General features: G+C 38.6%; 2 protein-coding genes across 8 annotated transcripts in view; one reads left to right on the top strand and one right to left on the bottom strand.

Moving 5' to 3' along the window:
- Positions 1-6,560, top strand: part of LOC139752074 (uncharacterized) — a 32,728-nt gene extending 26,168 nt beyond the window's left edge. For 5 of the 6 annotated variants that reach the window (XM_071667921.1, XM_071667922.1, XM_071667920.1 and 2 more), the window contains exons 4-5: positions 1,028-1,105; positions 1,413-1,705. In XM_071667921.1, the coding sequence (XP_071524022.1) occupies positions 1,028-1,105; positions 1,413-1,455 (121 nt within the window). In that variant the 3' untranslated portion in view covers positions 1,456-1,705. Of the gene's footprint in view, positions 1-1,027; positions 1,106-1,412; positions 1,706-2,835; positions 2,977-5,019 lie in introns of those variants that run through there. The other variant, XR_011713473.1, reaches the window with a different exon arrangement.
- A 5,706-nt stretch (positions 6,561-12,266) lies between these two features.
- The window catches only part of LOC139752073 (uncharacterized), a 67,943-nt gene continuing 60,076 nt past the window's right edge, over positions 12,267-20,133 (bottom strand). For both annotated transcript variants that reach the window (XM_071667917.1, XM_071667918.1), the window contains one exon: positions 12,267-13,407. In XM_071667917.1, coding sequence (XP_071524018.1) covers positions 12,708-13,407 — 700 coding nt within the window. In that variant the 3' untranslated portion in view covers positions 12,267-12,707. The remainder of the gene's footprint in view (positions 13,408-20,133) is intronic.

The following is a 20,133-nucleotide window of genomic DNA, read 5'->3' as shown; positions in this document are numbered from 1 at the left end:
ATAATTGGCACTGATTACTGTAGGACACTTATATTCAGGTTTTAAACAAGAAAATCTTTGATAATTTCACTTGAATAATTCTAACTCAAAAATTAGTTTGTATTTTGAGCTGGTGGGTCATTATTGCATTTGTAAAATTTTTTGATTTCTGCCAACCATAAATTTGGAATTAGTACCTCAGGCTTTTTGACTTACGACAATTTGCTTCACTGCATCTCATTAATATAGCAAATTGAAGCTGCAAAAAAAAAAAAAAAATCATTGGAGAGTTAAAATGTTAGAAAATATGGTTTTTAATTATTCTTTAAAATATCTTTTAAATTGTATGTTTGTTTTTATTTTAAAGTTTGTTACTTGATGTTGAAAATGCCTGCTTGTTTGGATTTGAAAAATGGTTTCATTTGGCCTATTAAATGAATGTAATTTGGCCTTCAGTTATTGTGTGAAACCAGGGCCCTCAGTTCACAAACAAACCATGACATTCATTGTCATGTACTATTTAAGCCAATTGGTTAGGCATCCAAGTCTCTAAGTCCTTTCATTACGTATTGAGCGTTTTAGTAGAGAAAAAGTAGTTTTATTTGGTGCTTAAAAAATTGTGCTGTGAAATTTCGAGAATATATGTACTTGCATATTTTGAAATCATTATGCATTGAAAGCTTAGTACCATGAAAATTGATTAGAAGTCTGTAATAACTGATTATGTAAGTGATGCAGGATTGAAGAACCTTCTTCATTTCTTTGATAAGTATTTTTTTTTGTTCTCGCCACCGTTTTCTTATACCTAACTGGATAGGCTTAGATAGGCATGACCATTGTTTTCTAATGTTCAGATGTGAAAACATGAAGTCTGTTGGTTTGAGTAATGAAAGGTACATTTGAAAATTTACAGAAGTCGTTAAACTGGTTGATGCTTGGAGTAAGATTTATTGACTGCTTAAAATTTTGATAGTAAAAGAAATTGGTGGTTCTATTTTATTTTTCCCTTGAATTTTGGTTTTTATGGATTTTCTATAATAACTTTCAGGCGTGACATTTATGGAGGGGGTAGAGATATGTTCCCTCCACGTGGTAGATCTCCACCTCGCCGTAGTCCTCCACGTCGGTAAGTAAACCATCCCACCCAATTGGAAAATGACGTGTAAATTACCAATAATGAAAAATGTAATTTTTTGGACCATAAATTAATTCCTTTGTGTGTTGCAGTGTTTAAGGAAAATAATCGCTAGCTCTTTTAGTAATCGATAATTTAAGAGAGGATTAAGGTAAATGTTGCGATACCTTATCGTTTTATCATTAAAGTTAAGTCTTGATTATATTTACGAGTTAAATGCTTGCGAATTTTGTGTGTAACTCATGACAACTTATTTTGAACTCGAAAGTGATTTGAATGTTTTCATGTTCTCTTGTAGCTACCCCGGTCCTCCCCGTGACATGCCCCCCCGACGCTTTTAGATGCGAAGTAGAAGCTGACAGCGACGTGTGCATGCATCGATAATCAGATCTTGGTGGCAGATGCATTATCAGTATAAAATCATGAATATTTCCTGTTGAGGATTTAGACGTATGAAGTCTTTTGATTCATGATTGCGTAACTTCATTGAACAAACATGATGACTTTAAGTTTTTCATAAAAAAAGGTCGATATTGTTTACTTTAAGTGTACTGCGTACCAATAAATATTATTTTTAAGGAAACTATAGAATGTTTTTTTAAGTACTCCTTGCGACCTGAAATGTATACCACCACCACCAACTCGAACAAATCACCAAGAATTCTGATTAAAAAGCCCAAACAAATATATGGAGCAGTCCAGCGACAGGTATCCAGGTAAGAACCACCAGTCACGTGAGGCGACTTTTTAGTTGTCATTTGCTTCAGTATCCTTGCCTCATCGTTTGTAGTTCACAGTAGGACCTAGACATGTCTTGGGCCAGATGCTGTACGACCAACCACCCCCACTGTTCACAAGCATCGTAAGCGACCAGACTTGTGATGGCGATGATGTGAACGCATGCTAGAGGCCCGAGGCAGCGCCGGCCGGGAACATCTCTAGCAGGTGGAGCGTGTGAGCATGAACGAGATGTGAATCAGGTGTTCGAGTGCCCGGACTTGCTCTTGGACTCTCACTCGTCTGACACACATTCGTCTGTCAGTGCGATTGGCAGGTTAGCTGTTAATGGGCAACTAAGGGAGGCGGTGCCCTAACCAACGTCTGTTGACTCTTGCATGTCTTACCTCACTTATAGGTTATACTTAGGATTAAGTACAGTCTGTAACTAGTATGCTCTTCTGTGAGTACATCATCCAAAGCTTTACACTTAATCCATCGCATCACTTAAGATACCCATCTTTACTATCTAAGAACTACATGCCATCACTCGACTCCTCTCTGGCAAGAGTTACCGACTGCGTACCTGTCTCTTCACTAAGCAGAGCAGTGCCTAGCTTAATGACAGTCTGCGGTGGTAATTTCAACGCCTTGATACTTCCATCATGTACTCATATATCTGTGCTTGGATTTTCTTTTAAGTCGTACCTGTCAGAACATATACGTACTAGTTAAACTTTAGAGGATACCACTTAATAGGGTTTTGTTTTCGCTCTTTAGTATCGTACTCAGGACGAATCTTGCTTTTCGATTTATCCCTTTTGATATTACTAATGAACGTTCAGTAAAGCTTCCCTGCCCTTTCAGAAGCCTAAGCTACCCTTAGATTTCCCGCGATTTCTATACCTCGATTACTTAAAGAAGGTTTTGCGCTAGCTTTTAGTACCCAATATTTTTTTTTTAAATGTTTATTGCTTAGAATTAATCTTACAATTTTTATTTAGGTACAAGCTGGACATGGTTGGTAGATGAGCTGATTATGTGGAGAGATGAAAGCTAGTCTGGGTTTATGCAGCCTTCATCAGCAGGCGCAGTTGCTAGTTCGAGCATCGCAACACTTGTGCACCAGCCGTGTGGCCTGATTGGTACGTATTTTTGAATGCATGGTTATTGTGCTGAATTCCCTTGAATCTACTTAACTCTAAAGTTGTGCATCCATTATTCTTAATGGCAAAACATTTCTTGATTTGGAAATATCCTTATAGGTCAGATTTATGTGCACTAACTGTAAATAGTGGGATAAAAGATTTTCAGGTATGGATGATGAAAGAGTAAGTGAATTATCCCCCCCCCAGTTGTGTCCCACGTTTGTGAGGTAGCGCAAGGAAACAGACGAAAGAAATGGCCCAATCCACCCACATACACATGTATATACATACATGTCCACACACGCAAATATACATACCTACACAGCTTTCCATGGTTTACCCCAGACGCTTCACATGCCCTGATTTAATCCACTGACAGCACATCAACCCCGGTATACCACATCGATCCAATTCACTCTATTCCTTGCCCTCCTTTCACCCTCCTGCACGTTCAGGCCCTGATCACACAAAATCTTTTTCACTCCATTTTTCCACCTCCAATTTGGTCTCCCACTTCTCCTCGTTCCCTCCACCTCCAACACATATATCCTCTTGGTCAATCTTTCCTCACTCATTCTCTCCATGTGCCCAAACCATTTCAAAACACCCTCTTCTGCTCTCTCAACCACGCTCTTTTTATTTCCACACATCTCTCTTACCCTTACGTTACTTACTCGATCAAACCACCTCACACCACACATTGTCCTCAAACATCTCATTTCCAGCACATCCACCCTCCTGCGCACAACTCTATCCATAGCCCACGCCTCGCAACCATACAACATTGTTGGAACCACTATTCCTTCAAACATACCCATTTTTGCTTTCCGAGATAATGTTCTCGACTTCCACACATTCTTCAAGGCTCCCAGGATTTTCGCCCCCTCCCCCACGCTATGATCCACTTCCGCTTCCATGGTTCCATCCGCTGCCAGATCCACTCCCAGATATCTAAAACACTTTACTTCCTCCAGTTTTTCTCCATTCAAACTTACCTCCCAATTGACTTGACCCTCAACCCTACTGTACCTAATAACCTTGCTCTTATTCACATTTACTCTTAACTTTCTTCTTTCACACACTTTACCAAACTCGGTCACCAGCTTCTGCAGTTTCTCACATGAATCAGCCACCAGCGCTGTATCATCAGCGAACAACAACTGACTCACTTCCCAAGCTCTCTCATCCACAACAGACTTCATACTTGCCCCTCTTTCCAAAACTCTTGCATTCACCTCCCTAACAACCCCATCCATAAACAATATAGGGTGTTTTGGTCGAGGTGGTGTGCAAAGTGAGAGGGTTAGGGAAAATGATTTGGTAAACAGAGAAGAGGTAGTAAAAGCTTTGCGGAAGATGAAAGCCGGCAAGGCAGCAGGTTTGGATGGTATTGCAGTGGAATTTATTAAAAAAGGGGGTGACTGTATTGTTGACTGGTTGGTAAGGTTATTTAATGTATGTATGACTCATGGTGAGGTGCCTGAGGATTGGCGGAATGCGTGCATAGTGCCATTGTACAAAGGCAAAGGGGATAAGAGTGAGTGCTCAAATTACAGAGGTATAAGTTTGTTGAGTATTCCTGGTAAATTATATGGGAGGGTATTGATTGAGAGGGTGAAGGCATGTACAGAGCATCAGGTTGGGGAAGAGCAGTGTGGTTTCAGAAGTGGTAGAGGATGTGTGGATCAAGTGTTTGCTTTGAAGAATGTATGTGAGAAATACTTAGAAAAGCAAATGGATTTGTATGTAGCATTTATGGATCTGGAGAAGGCATATGATAGAGTTGATAGAGATGCTCTGTGGAAGGTATTAAGAATATATGGTGTGGGAGGCAAGTTGTTAGAAGCAGTGAAAAGTTTTTATCGAGGATGTAAGGCATGTGTACGTGTAGGAAGAGAGGAAAGTGATTGGTTCTCAGTGAATGTAGGTTTGCGGCAGGGGTGTGTGATGTCTCCATGGATGAATTTTATAATTGTTAATTTGCGAAGTTTGTCACGTTGTTTTGAATGTTTAAAAGTATTGATTTTTTTTTTTTTCCAGATAAGTTTGGGAGCTGCTGCATAGATGATGGTAGATGTGACTCAATAAAGTTTTGAAATAGCCTTAGTTTCACATGCCCTGGTAATGTATTTTGTATATTGTGGTGTGAGAAAATACAGGATGAATATGTTAAACCTGTGACAGTTTTTCTCAATTAAAATTGATGGGAATCAGGGGTAGGTTTTTATAGTCTATTTTGTTAGGAATAGATGTTGGCCTGGGAAGCCTGAAAACAAGATTTATGAATAGATTTTTTTTGTAACTGTTTGCTCTTTAGTTATCATTGTGGCCATTTCTGTTTATATTGGAGCTTATGTTGCATCAGATGTTAGATACATGAACAAGAAACTTGGATGATCTTGAACTTTATTTGTTTGATTTTCCCAGCTTTCTTGGTGTTGTGAACAAAGAAAAATTGTATGTACAGCAATTCTTAGATATTTCTTACATTGTAGCTATTAGTTTTATGTATTATTTTTGTATGGCAACATTTTTGTGTTTTTGTACAGTCGTCAGAAAAGGGTACTTGTGGGTTTAGTTGAATTTAAATTGAACCTCAACCATACGTTTGTTTCGATATGTTAGTCACTTCCCCACATAATAATCTTGACATTTTTAGGAAATTATTTACTTATTGAAATAGGGCAGGCAAATGTAATTAACTTCTTTATTGTTAATAAAATAGTTTTTGAGATAAACTTGCTTCGCTTTAATAATGTAAGAGTTCTGTTATTAGAAAACTAAAGTATATGAATTGCTGTTTAATATTATATGATGAGGGAAAAATGACAAAGTGGAAGGGTTGACGAATATCACCATATAACTCTGAATTTTGATAGGGAGATGTGAACTGGAAACCAGTTATTAGGAGATAATTTTGCTTAAGTGAATAATGAATGCAATTATTACCAATTTTCATCTTAATTACTCATGAAAATGAATTTTCAATGGTAATGTTAATGGTTTGTAATCTTGTTTTGTTAAGGATCTTGTAGGATGAAACACTAGTAATTTCAATTTGCTGTTGTGAAGTCACCCATATTTGTCCACCATGCCACCAGTTTTCCTTTAATAGACTTACAACATAAATGATAGTCTTTAATGGTATCTGCCAAAACATGTTCAAGGAACTTGTGGAATGAAACAAGAGTTATTGTTATTGCATGGTGTTTGAACCATCATGCTATGGTGAATTTTACCCATCAGTCCATCATGTCAGCTTACTGTTGCTTAGACTTTTTAAGTGGGAGGGGAGATTAGAAATGCTGTGGAAGAGAGAGAAAAAAAAGCATATGGTAGATTGCGAATACAAAATATGTTAAGAGGCTGATAGAATAAAGAAATAGTAGATGAAGATTTTGGAAGAAAGTTGTGGAAAATTTTTGGATAACAAGAACTACACTGGAAGGAAATGCTGATGTGAGAAGTAAGGGAAAGGAATTGCTGAATCAAAATGAAGTGAAAGGAAGATAGAAAGTATTTTGAACTGATGAATGTGGGAGGAGGGGAGGCAGATTTTACGTGCAGGAGGGAAAGAAGAGGATACAAGTGCAGCAGCCTATAGCAAAAAGGGAGGTAAAGGGCAATAATGAGGCTGAAGGTAGGAAAGGCACCTGGAGTGGATGGATGGGATTACAGTTGAAGTATGGAGGAGAGAGTGAAATGAGTTGGAACAGGATGTTGTGCCTGAGGATTGGGTATAACAATAAGCTATTATTGTTCCTTTATTCGAAGGAAGAGGTGCAAAGGATGAATGTAGCAGTTATAGAGGAATAGGTCTGTTAAATGTACCAGAAGTGTATGCAAGAATATTAATTGACTAATGGATATGATTGAATGCAGAATAAGTGAAAGTTAGGGGTTTTAGGAATTGTAGGGAAATGTGGATCAGGTTTGGTCATAAAGATTACCTTGGAAAAGTATTTAATAAAAGGTAAGTTGTATGCAGTTTTTATGTATTTTGAGAGTGTATAACAGTCAAGTGGAATGCTTTGTGGGATGTGTTAAGATGTATGGTATAGAGGGGCAACTTTAGTATGGTGTAAGAGCCTTCTATAGAGGATCAAATGTGTGTGTAAGAGTGGATGAAAAGCTGAGCAAAGGTTTTGGGATATATTTAGGTGTGAGGCAGGTCTGTGTGATGTCTTACATAGAGATGCTTTGTGGAAGGTAATAAGAGTATATGATGTGGGAGATAAGTTGCTAGAAGCTGTGAAAAGTTTTTACCAAGGTGTAAGGCATGTGTACGAGTAGGAAGAGAGGAGAGTGATCTGTTCCCAGTGAATGTCGGTTTGTGGCAGGGGTGCGTGATGTCTCCGTAGTGGTTCAATTTGTTTATGGATGGGGTAGTTAGGGAGGTGAATGCAAGAGTTTTGGAGAGTCTGGCAAGTGTGCAGTATGTTGTGGATTAGAGGACTTGGGAAGTGAGTCAGTTGTTCACTGATGATACAGTGTTAGTGGCTGATGTTGGTGACTAAGTTTGGTAAAGTGTGTGAAAGGAGAAAGTTGAAAGTAAATGTGAATAAGAGCAAGGTTATTAGGTTCAGTAGGGTTAAGGGACAAGTTAATAGGGAGGTAAGTTTGAATGCAGGAAAACTGGTGGAATTGAAGTGTTTATCTGGGAGTGGATTTAGCTGCAGAAGTGAGTCATAGGGTGGGGGAGGGGTTGAAGGTTCTGGGAACATTGAAGAATGTGTGAAAGGCAAGAACGTCATCTCGGAGAGCAAGAATGGTTGTTTGAACGTTCAAAATGGTGGTTTCAACAATGTTACATGGTTGCGAGGCATGGGCTACAGATAGGGGTTGTGTTAAGGAGGGTAGATGTGTTGGAAAGGAAATGTTTAAGGACAATGTATGGTATGAGGCAGTTAGATCGAGTAAGTAATGAGAGGTTAAGAGAGAGGTGGTAGTAGAGGGTGTGTTGAAATGGTTTAGACACATGGAGAGAATGAGTGAGGAAAGATTGACAAAGAGGATATATGTGTCAAGAGGTGAAGGGAACTAGGAGAAGCGGGAGACCAAATTGGAGATGGAAAGATGGAGTGCTGTCAATGGATTGAACCAGGGCATGTGAAGTGTCTGGGGTAAACCATGGAAAGTTTAGTGGGGCCTGGATGTGGAAAGGGAGCTGTGGTTTGGGTGCATTACACATGACAACAAGAGACTTGAATGTGGCCTTTTTTGGCTTTTCCTGGCGCTACCTTGCTGGAGGGATGCTATTTTCATGAGAAAAGAGCAAAACCAGGGAAAAGGGATGCAGAGATAAGTGTGGCAGAGATGTGGTTCATAGTGGCAATCCTGTTTTCCAGTGTTACTGTGTTCTTTGCAGAGAGAGAAGAGTTACAGAAGGTTTTTAAAGTAATGGCATTTGAAAGGAGATTGAGTGAAAGTATAGATTTTGTTAAACCATGTAGAGTGAAAGGTGTTCAAAATTCTGTTGTGGATATTGGGGGTGAGACTGTAAGAAGTGATCGAATTCAAGTACTTAAGTCTGGGAGATGTCTTGGGTAGTGTGGTGATATGGAAGGAGAGGTATCGGGGAGAGCAGTAAAGGGTAGAAGTCATTGGGTCCCTTAATAGAATGCAAGACTGTAAGTTTACAAGGAGAGTGTATGATAGTATAATTAAAGTGGTTGGTGTGCGTGAAAGATCCTGTGACATGGGCAAATAGGGTGGAAGGAGAGAAAGGAAGAATACAAGGAATGGTGCATGCAAGAGTGACAATGTAAGGACAGGGATAGGTGGAGATACTTGCCTTGGCCACCATTTGATAAGAGTTCCGGAGGGAGCAGGCATGAGAGATATAGATAGGGATGGACATTCTTTGGTTTATTTTCGGTCATGCACTCCTTTATGCAATTTTTTATATGGTTGGAATATAAAAGTGATAGATATGATGGGAAACTTCTCATCACAGTTTTCGTTATACCCAATATCATTAATTAAAGGAGACATACTAATAGATACCTAGTCTTTTAGTGTCAAAAACTAGGGTAGCAATTTTATTCCATGTTTGATGAGATGCATTGTATTTTGTTTCGTGATATACTGTAAATTAAATGGTATGGTGTAATTTGAAGTTGGAGAAACTGATGCATATGTTGAAATATGCATTACATTTATTATTTCATATGAAAAGTATAGTATTTGTCATGTTTTGAATATGATGGTAAATAAATTATATGGTATTTGAGGCTGGAACCTGATGCATTTAAACACGGGTGCTGTGTAAAGGAGACTTGTCAGTTTTTTAATATGGAAGCATATCCCATTCAGCTTTACAAATGTTTAAGAAGATTAACTTCATTTATTCATACAATATCAGAGTTATAATGGAAACAATTCTACCATTTAAAAACTTTTCCCTTTGAACATCTGTTATATACATTGCTTCTCTGTGAAGAAGTCAAACTATTTCATGGTTAATTATATCTAGTTTAAAGCCAATAAATACATGTACTTCAGAGTTTAGCCTGTCCAGTTTTATCTTTGTAAGTGAAGCAGTTTTGTTTTTTTTTTTTTACAGATTTTGCCCTAATTTGTTTTGCCCAATAAAAAACTAAACAAAATCAGGTTCACATTGAAGTTCTGAATAGACTATGCCATTTATAATGTCAGCAAAGTCGGACATTAAATACAAATGTAGTATGATAGTGTAAATTAATATCGTATTTATAACTACAGACTGCAGGTTTTGATAATTTGTGTTTTTAACCATTAATTGAAATGTGGCACTCCTATTTAATTTTTAGGGAGCTTCTGAAGTCAAAGTAATTGAAATGGATCATCCGAATTGGGATGGTTAATACAAGTTAATAGGTAGGGCTGCAACATAATTTGATTTTATTTACTCTAGAAATCTATAGATATTCACTGTAATATAGCAAAATCATTTGCTAATACTTTATGAAAAGGAGTAATATAATATCTTAATAAAAGTAAAAAGGGCTGTTACATTATTTTCATTCTGGGTACTTCAGTAGTTATAGAAATTACTAATCAGAGTTTTAAACAGCCATATTTACCAATACTGTATGAAACAAACTATAATCCTTTGGAAGTTATGTCAGATTACTTGTCTTTAGCATCTGTGGAAATTACTTATTTTACCATTTTGAAATGTACAAATACTTATATCAAAAGATATATTCAATTTTATCATCTGGTGACAAAAATTTTTATCTTATGTAAGATAATTTGTTTGTGGAGAAAAAAAAATTTTTCAGTTGTACACCATTTTACATGTTATATCTGCTGCAAATGCTCTTTGTTTGCAAGGTTCAGCTTACGATTGCTTTGACAAAGTATCAGTGCTTGTTACTAATAGAAGTACCTGTGCCTCCAAATGCTTTATTTGTAGAGGGTATACTCATTTTGGGGGAAAAATATTGTGTACATGTCAATTTACAACTTTTATAAATTGTCATAAAATAAGTAATTTCACAAAGTAGCAATGAATGTTAATATAATAGGAAAAATGGTGTTTCATTAAATCCTGCTGTGGTGTATGTCGGTTACAGATCGAGAGTACATAACAAGCAGGAGGGGCTGAAAGGACTTTAGCAGTTAAGAAAGAGAAGACTTTATTTTATGAGTAGGCAAACAGGGCATAGGTAAATGTTTTAAAAATGAAATTGTCTTGGCATGGAATATTCATTATGTGAAATCATAATTCCTGGGAACATTAAAAAGATGTGAAAATGTATACCTGCAAAGTACATCGAAATGATATATGTTGCACACTTCAAAGACTCATGTTTGGTCATTACCTGATGAACGTTCAATTCAAAGTTCATGAAAAGGAACGATGGCCAAACATACAATAGAACTGGCACGACATACAGGATTTGCCATCCTTGCAATCTTTATAAATGCCCTCATTTTCATCGTGCAGTCATACCATTTGAATATCAACCTAAATCTTTCAGTTACCCATACTTTTCATGTTGCGTCTATGTCCTTTCAGACCCCACACACCCTGAGCATTCTCTTGTGAGGTTACCTGCAATGTATATTGTTAGCGAGGTAGTGTTAACAGGATTGAGTCTTGGAATATCCTCACTTGGCCCCCTTCTGTTATTTTGGAAAATTTAAAACGAGAGGATTTCCAGCCCCCCACTTTCTCCACTTTTAGTCGCCTTTTATGACATTCAGAGAATATGTGGGAAGTATTCTTTCCCCTATCCCCAGGGGATAGGGAAGTAAATGTGAATAAAAGCAAGGTTATTTATTAAGTACGGTAGAGTTGAGACAAGTCAATTAGGAGGTAAGTTTGAATGGTAAAAAAATGAAGTGAAGTGTTTTAGATATCGGGGAGTGGATTTGGCAGCGGAAGTGAATCATAGGGTGGGGGAAGGGAGCAAAAGTTCTGGGAGCCTTGAAAAATGTATGGAAGTCAAGAATGTTATCTTGGAAAGCAAAAATAGATATGTTTGAAGTAATAGTGGTTCCAACAACGTTTGAAGGTTGTGAGGCTTGGGCCATAGATGTGGAGGAGGGTGGATTTTCTAGAAATGAGATGTGCAGTAATAAAGAGTGTGGTTTAGAGAGAGAGCAGAAGGGGGTCTTTTGAAGTAGTTTGGTCACATGGAGAGAATGAGTGAGAAAAGATTGACAAAGAGGATATATGTGTCAGGTGGAGGGAACGAGGAAAAGTGGGAGACCTTTTTATTTTCACATCTCGCTCGCCCTTTAATTACATACACAGTCACACCACATATTGTCCTCATTTCATTTCCAACACTAGTTGCCTAGTGTATGTTTTTTGAATTATGAAATAGATTATACTTGCAAAACTAAAAACCTTCGGTTTACAGCTGTTTTAGTTATGTATGATTCTGTTCTGTTGACCCCGATATGTATGAAGTACTTAGTATATTCTTCAGTACATTTAATCTTGATTTTTCCAACTTGCTTGCTTTCATCCATTTCTGGCACGAACCCCAACTTCGGTGAGGAAGTACCAGGTGAACAGTATAAATGTCACATTCATTCACACTCGCATCTAGCTGTCGTGTTATGCAGTATTCAAATTGCAATAAAAAATTTGTGAGATATCCTACTGGCCAAATAACACCTCAATGAAGTAATATTTACAAAAGTAATCAAAGTACATCTACCTGATCAGTGAGTTACACCATACAGACGAATTATAATGTACACCAAGATCAGAAAATCCACCAGAAATATAGGTAGATTTTCTTGTCTGTATTGAAGCCTTGTGACAAAAGGATAAAGCAGTATTCAAATTCCACATTGTAACCTTTAATTACATGCAGATTGGCTTTCTTATAGGAAAGTAGCACAGCTGGTAGCATATCTACAATATAAGTATTGCATGGCATTACTTGAAGACATTCCCATTTTTCTCAAGAATTTTAATGTGTAATAATACTGCTGCCTACTTCAACATTTACTACCTCATGTAATAATGTCTAGATCTTAGCACAACAATGACTTGTAAAAATCTAAATACAACAGTACTATCAATCATTCATGTTAAAGACTAAATTCAACTGCTGGAGAAATGTCACTTAAATATCTCATGTGGAAGACCTTATTCAAAACTTGAAAAGGTAGGGTCACCTCTCTATATGCAAGTTAAACCACTAGACAGTTTGGAAAGGTGGGTCACTTCACTATATACAAGTTAAACCACTAGACAGTTTTGACATTTACAAATTAGAGGGTTAATCATCTGGGACATGTAAGTGAGCTTGTGAGGCAGTGCTACTTGCACTACTAGAATTTACAGCAATGCCATTGATAGTAACCCTAGTTGGTGAGCTAATTGAGCGAATTTCTTGTGGATCAGGTTCTATTGCAGGCTCTCCTCCAGACAGAGATCGATGACGACGAGGTGGAACAGGTGGTGGTACTCCAATTGGTCCAGAAATTGTTATAATGGAATTTCTTTGTTTTGATGGTGGTTCTGGGGCAGTAGCCTTGGACCACTGACCTGCCTGTCGTTTCAGAAGACCTTTGAAGGCATCACGTGCCCAGTAGAAATAAGTAACGAGGCCAAACAGTACAAGTAATATAAGAAGGAAAGACAAAGTGAGTGCCACAATATGTCCCACATGGTTAACATGGTCCTTGGCATCCAGTTTGGGTGAGTCTGCATCTACCTCATTGTAGTCAACATCGTTGTAGTCTGGTACAATGCTGGGAGTGTCATCAGCATAGCCATCCTCTTCAGTGATGGTAATATCAGCACAAGAACGGAATTGTTCTTGGGGCCCACAACCCACCATTCCAGTACCATTCTCGCAATGGCCCCAATTGTTGCCAGCTACATAACGCCACTGCAGTACACACTGGGTACATGTCAGATAACGAGGCAGGCGATATTTGGCGTAAAATTCTTTAGAACCAGGGCCAGGGTAGTACCTGGTGAGGAAACAAATCATCAGTTATTGACACTTTTATATATATGATTGTTAATGGAGAGTGTTTTGAGAGATAATTTACTGTGTTAGCAATGTTAATGCAAGGGGCTGAGTCCTGGTGACAGGTGATCTAAATGCATCAACAGGTGATGTGAAGAGCATGGGGTGCCCAGTGTGAACGAAAATGGTGAACAGCTTAAGAATGTGTGTGCCAAAAAAGGATTAATGATAGGGAATAACTGGTTTAAAAAGTTATACATGTATAAATGGGAAAGTTGGGTTCATGGTAAGCAGGTATTATAAGGCTAAGTACTAAAGTTGGTGGGATGTATGATCACTTTTTGGTGGAGGCAAAGGTTTGTAGAGACTTTAGGGAAAAGAAGAAATAGTAGTTGATGAAAAAGTGTGAGCTTGGGTGAGAGGCCTGTCTGAGGCAGAAAAAATGACAGATGAAATTATACAAAACTATAGGAGTTGGCAGGGAATGGGTCACATTTAAGAAGCAGTGCTTACTGGTGAGGGAGAACAGTGAATATTAGTAGTGAGCAACGAGATAAGGTATATGGGCATTACCTGCAGGGAAGAAGGAAGAAGTAGAAGGTAAGATGGTGCAGAGGCTGAAAAAGAGTACAAACAAGAGATGGGGTGTGAGGGCATTTGCAATCTAAAGGGAAGAAGGTGAATAATGTTGAAGAGAACAAATGCGAGCAGATGAAGTATAATGGGAAGAGATGGATTGGGTATTTTCAGGGACTACTGATTGTATTACATGACAGAATGGCAGAGCGGGATACCAAGATGTGGAAATAAGTGAATGGTAGATTTATGGCAAGTGTTTGGTGAAAAGAAGAGGTGAAAGCCTTACGTAACAATGTGTGATAAGGTGGCCAGAGTCGATGGGATTGCAGTTTAATATCTCAAGAAAGGGGTAGACAGTACTGTTGATTGGTTAGTTTGGATTTTCAATGCATGTACGGCTCAAGGCAGATTTCCTAAGGACAGGCTAAATACCTGTATAGAGCCACTTTATAATACCGGGGGGGGGGGGGGGGGGGGGGGGGGGGGGGGGGGGGGGTGATTGCTTGAATCAGATGGGTATGAGTTAACATGTTGAGTATATGAGGTAAGTTATCAGGAAGAATGGTGACCACAAGGGTAGTAGCATGTACAGGTCAAACTGGGAAGGAATGATGTGGGATAAAGAGTGGTAGGGTGTGTGGAATGCATTTTCTTTGAAGAACCAGTGACAGAAGTACTTTAAGAATGAAGGATTTATATGTAGTATTTATGATTCTGGCAAAAGCATATGATAGGGTTCAAAGAAATGATGTGCAGAAGGTGCTACAAATATGTGAAGCAGGAGGAAAGCTATTCGAAGCAGTGGTAGAATTTCTAATGAGAATGTGGTTCGTTTCTGATTAAGAGACGTAGGTGAGTGGATCTAAATGAAGAGGGGTCTATAGCAAGGGTACTTCATATGCCTTCAATACTATATAAAATTCCCAAGGGTGGTATATCTCTGAACACTGCAAGTGCTGTTTTGTCACATTATGTATGCATTTAGACAAAGTATGTTACTTTCCCAATATATATGTAATGTTAGTCTACTGCAACTGTAAAAATTTTAAATGATCCATAAGTAAATCCTAAAACTAGCATGATGTAGTCATTATACCTTGCAAATTATGAATAAAACTTTCTTTTTATATAAGTGAAAGTTCTATGGCCCTTGGCGATTTTGAGGTTACCATAGAAGTTCATTGGTGAGCCCTTAAAAGCACCAAGTTTAAAATGATGTACTGCAAAGAATGAGCCAGACATTAATCACATGGTTGACACCATTCAAAATGGATGTTAAATCACATGTAGTTTTCCCTGAAGGAACATAATAACAAGGAAATTGAGAGACGACACAAAAGGAGGGCTAATCCTTACAGAGGAAAACTAACGTAAGAAGTGATAAAAAGCCGTTGCATTCCAGGAAAGAATTAAGTGATTAAATCTTTTTGTAACTCTACCAGTGTACAATCACTCAAAGAAAAATGTAACCAGATCTTTTTTTTTTTCTGGTAATGAAGGGACAATTTATCTTCATGGTACAAGAACTAGTGAGCAGTGCCATCTAAAGACTTTAAGTGGTAAAATTCTCTTACTAGGGGACTTCAACCACTGCAAAATGCACTGGAATACCTTATATTCACTTGGAGGTTAAAACAGAGATTCAAGTTGCTAAAATGTGTGCAAGACTGCTTTGAACCAATATGTCTTGGATATTACTTGGTTTTAGTTTCTACAAGGTAGCAATCAAAGTGATAACACTGGGCCAAATAAAAAGCCCTGCTTGAAAAACTGATCATTCAGGATTTAAGATGAATTGTCCAGTAAAATAAGAAACATTTTCTTGAGGTAACCTCAAAAATGATAACTATAGGCCACTTAAAAACCTCAGCTTGAAAAAACTGATCACCTCGTACTTGAGATGGAAATACTTAAGACAAAAAGTCGAAACAAAACATAAGAATAAAGATGGAAAGTATGGGGCTTTAATTATCAAGTTCAAAAGGACAGATTGGGAGGATGAGTTCCATAACATGGGTATTGAGAAATGCTCTACAAGGTACTAGATTTTGTCAAATCTAAAACCGTAGCATCAGGAGGTATGCACTAACAGTTGATTATAATGAGAGGGGATGGGGAAAACTGAAGGAATGCTTTAACATATAAGCTCACTATGGGAGAGATACTAGAAAAACGAATCAAGCTACATCTGAAAGATAAAGAGAGGCATAAATGACAGACTTAGGACAATAAGTGAGAAACATGCAAATATGAAAGAAACATAAATGAAGTGAACTGAAAACAAACTATTTCATAACTTTGAGGGGCAAATGAATGGTAAAGGACCAAAGAAGTCAAAAAAATCTCAAACAAAATAATTGATACTAATACAGCAATCTGTAAATATGAATACAAAATTTCATAGTGTTTACATTTGAAGAACCATATCCAGTGTGTAAGGCCCTCTGTTAAAACAATGATGTACAAAGTCTACCCCAGTGAGGGGGCATGTTCGAACAAAATGGAAGGTGACAGAGAAGTAACCCTGAATTACAAGCTAGTTTCCTGAACAAAAGTAACCTGCAACATACTTGAGACAATAATCAAGAAACATGAAAAGTACAACATAAGCAGATGAATAGGTCTCAAAAGATCTTATAATGAATATGCTGGATTTTTATAAAAATGGACGGGTAGATTGTACATTCCTAGACTGACATAAGGTCTTTTGATACTATCCTCCAAAGATAACTGATATATATATATATACACCCAAGCTAGGGTTAAAGGAGAGCTGCTCAAATGGACTGACAGCTATCTAAAAGGAAGGATAAGAATGTCTGGAGATCCCTTTTAAGCTTGGCTCGGGTGACAAGTAGGAAAAAGAATGTCAGTGGAGCCATTACTACTATTTCTGATTTATGTAAATGATTGATCAAGCAACATCAAGTCTCAATTAAACATCTTTGCTGATGATGCTGAAATTCTGATAAAAGTTTGAAGCAACAGGGACTGTGATATACTTCAGACTTGTAAGATATGCAGCTGGTATGACAAATGGTTTAAGAAATTCAGCCCTTGAAAATATAGTCATGAAGATTGGTTAAGGTGTAAATGACCAGACTGTGATCATCATTTTTTTTTTTTTTTTTTTGCTTTGTCGCTGTCTCCCGCGTTTGCGAGGTAGCGCAAGGAAACAGACGAAAGAAATGGCCCAACCCACCCCCATACACATGTATATACATACGTCCACACACGCAAATATACATACCTACACAGCTTTCCATGGTTTACCCCAGACGCTTCACATGCCTTGATTCAATCCACTAACAGCACGTCAACCCCGGTATACCACATCGCTCCAATTCACTCTATTCCTTGCCCTCCTTTCACCCTCCTGCATGTTCAGGCCCCGATCACACAAAATCTTTTTCACTCCATCTTTCCACCTCCAATTTGGTCTCCCTCTTCTCCTCGTTCCCTCCACCTCCGACACATATATTCTCTTAGTCAATCTTTCCTCACTCATTCTCTCCATGTGCCCGAACCATTTCAAAACACCCTCTTCTACTCTCTCAACCACGCTCTTTTTATTTCCACACATCTCTCTTACCCTTACGTTACTTACTCGATCAAACCACCTCACACCACACAATGTCCTCAAACATCTCATTTCCAGCACATCCATCCTCCTGCGCACAACTCTATCCATAGCCCACGCCTCGCAACCATACAACGTTGTTGGAACCACTATTCCTTCAAACATACCCATTTTTGCTTTCCGAGATAATGTTCTCGACTTCCACACATTCTTCAAGGCTCCCAGAATTTTCGCCCCCTCCCCCACCCTATGATCCACTTCCGCTTCCATGGTTCCATCCGCTGCCAGATCCACTCCCAGATATCTAAAACACTTCACTTCCTCCAGTTTTTCTCCATTCAAACTCACCTCCCAATTGACTTGACCCTCAACCCTACTGTACCTAATTACCTTGCTCTTATTCACATTTACTCTTAACTTTCTTCTTTCACACACTTTACCAAACTCAGTCACCAGCTTCTGCAGTTTCTCACATGAATCAGCCACCAGCACTGTATCATCAGCGAACAACAACTGACTCACTTCCCAAGCTCTCTCATCCCCAACAGACTTCATACTTGCCCCTCTTTCCAAAACTCTTGCATTCACCTCCCTAACAACCCCATCCATAAACAAATTAAACAACCATGGAGACATCACACACCCCTGCCGCAAACCTACATTCACTGAGAACCAATTACTTTCCTCTCTTCCTACACGTACACATGCCTTACATCCTCGATAAAAACTTTTCACTGCTTCTAACAACTTGCCTCCCACACCATATATTCTTAATACCTTCCACAGAGCATCTCTATCAACTCTATCATATGCCTTCTCCAGATCCGTAAATTCTACATACAAATCCATTTGCTTTTCTAAGTATTTCTCACATACATTCTTCAAAGCAAACACCTGATCCACACATCCTCTACCACTTCTGAAACCACACTGCTCTTCCCCAATCTGATGCTCTGTACATGCCTTCACCCTCTCAATCAATATCCTCCCATATAATTTACCAGGAATACTCAACAAACTTATACCTCTGTAATTTGAGCACTCACTCTTATCCCCTTTGCCTTTGTACAATGGCACTATGCATGCATTCCGCCAATCCTCAGGCACCTCACCATGAGTCATACATACATTAAATAACCTTACCAACCAGTCAACAATACAGTCACCCCCTTTTTTAATAAATTCCACTGCAATACCATCCAAACCTGCTGCCTTGCCGGCTTTCATCTTCCGCAAAGCTTTTACTACCTCTTCTCTGTTTACCAAATCATTTTCCCTAACCCTCTCACTTTGCACACCACCTCGACCAAAACACCCTATATCTGCCACTCTATCATCAAACACATTCAACAAACCTTCAAAATACTCACTCCATCTCCTTCTCACATCACCACTACTTGTTATCACCTCCCCATTTGCGCCCTTCACTGAAGTTCCCATTTGCTCCCTTGTCTTACGCACTTTATTTACCTCCTTCCAGAACATCTTTTTATTCTCCCTAAAATTTAATGATACTCTCTCACCCCAACTCTCATTTGCCCTTTTTTTCACCTCTTGCACCTTTCTCTTGACCTCCTGTCTCTTTCTTTTATACATCTCCCACTCAATTTCATTTTTTCCCTGCAAAAATCGTCCAAATGCCTCTCTCTTCTCTTTCACTAATACTCTTACTTCTTCATCCCACCACTCACTACCCTTTCTAATCAACCCACCTCCCACTCTTCTCATGCCACAAGCATCTTTTGCGCAATCCATCACTGATTCCCTAAATACATCCCATTCCTCCCCCACTCCCCTTACTTCCATTGTTCTCACCTTTTTCCATTCTGTACTCAGTCTCTCCTGGTACTTCCTCACACAAGTCTCCTTCCCAAGCTCACTTACTCTCACCACCCTCTTCACCCCAACATTCACTCTTCTTTTCTGAAAACCCATACAAATCTTCACCTTAGCCTCCACAAGACAATGATCAGACATCCCTCCAGTTGCACCTCTCAGCACATTAACATCCAAAAGTCTCTCTTTCGCGCGCCTGTCAATTAACACGTAATCCAATAACGCTCTCTGGCCATCTCTCCTACTTACATAAGTATACTTATGTATATCTCGCTTTTTAAACCAGGTATTCCCAATCATCAGTCCTTTTTCAGCACATAAATCTACAAGCTCTTCACCATTTCCATTTACAACAGTGAACACCCCATGTATACCAATTATTCCCTCAACTGCCACATTACTCACCTTTGCATTCAAATCACCCATCACTATAACCCGGTCTCGTGCATCAAAACCACTAACACACTCATTCAGCTGCTCCCAAAACACTTGCCTCTCATGATCTTTCTTCTCATGCAAAGGTGCATATGCACCAATAATCACCCATCTCTCTCCATCAACTTTCAGTTTTACCCATATTAATCGAGAATTTACTTTCTTACATTCTATCACATACTCCCACAACTCCTGTTTCAGGAGTATTGCTACTCCTTCCCTTGCTCTTGTCTTCTCACTAACCCCTGACTTTACTCCCAAGACATTCCCAAACCACTCTTCCCCTTTACCCTTGAG

Source organism: Panulirus ornatus, chromosome 12 (genome assembly GCF_036320965.1).
Source record: "Panulirus ornatus isolate Po-2019 chromosome 12, ASM3632096v1, whole genome shotgun sequence".
In the NCBI taxonomy this organism is placed as follows: Eukaryota; Metazoa; Arthropoda; class Malacostraca; order Decapoda; family Palinuridae; genus Panulirus; species Panulirus ornatus.
The sequence above is the reverse complement of the archived record's forward strand: the minus strand, read 5'-3'. Positions and strand labels throughout refer to the sequence as shown.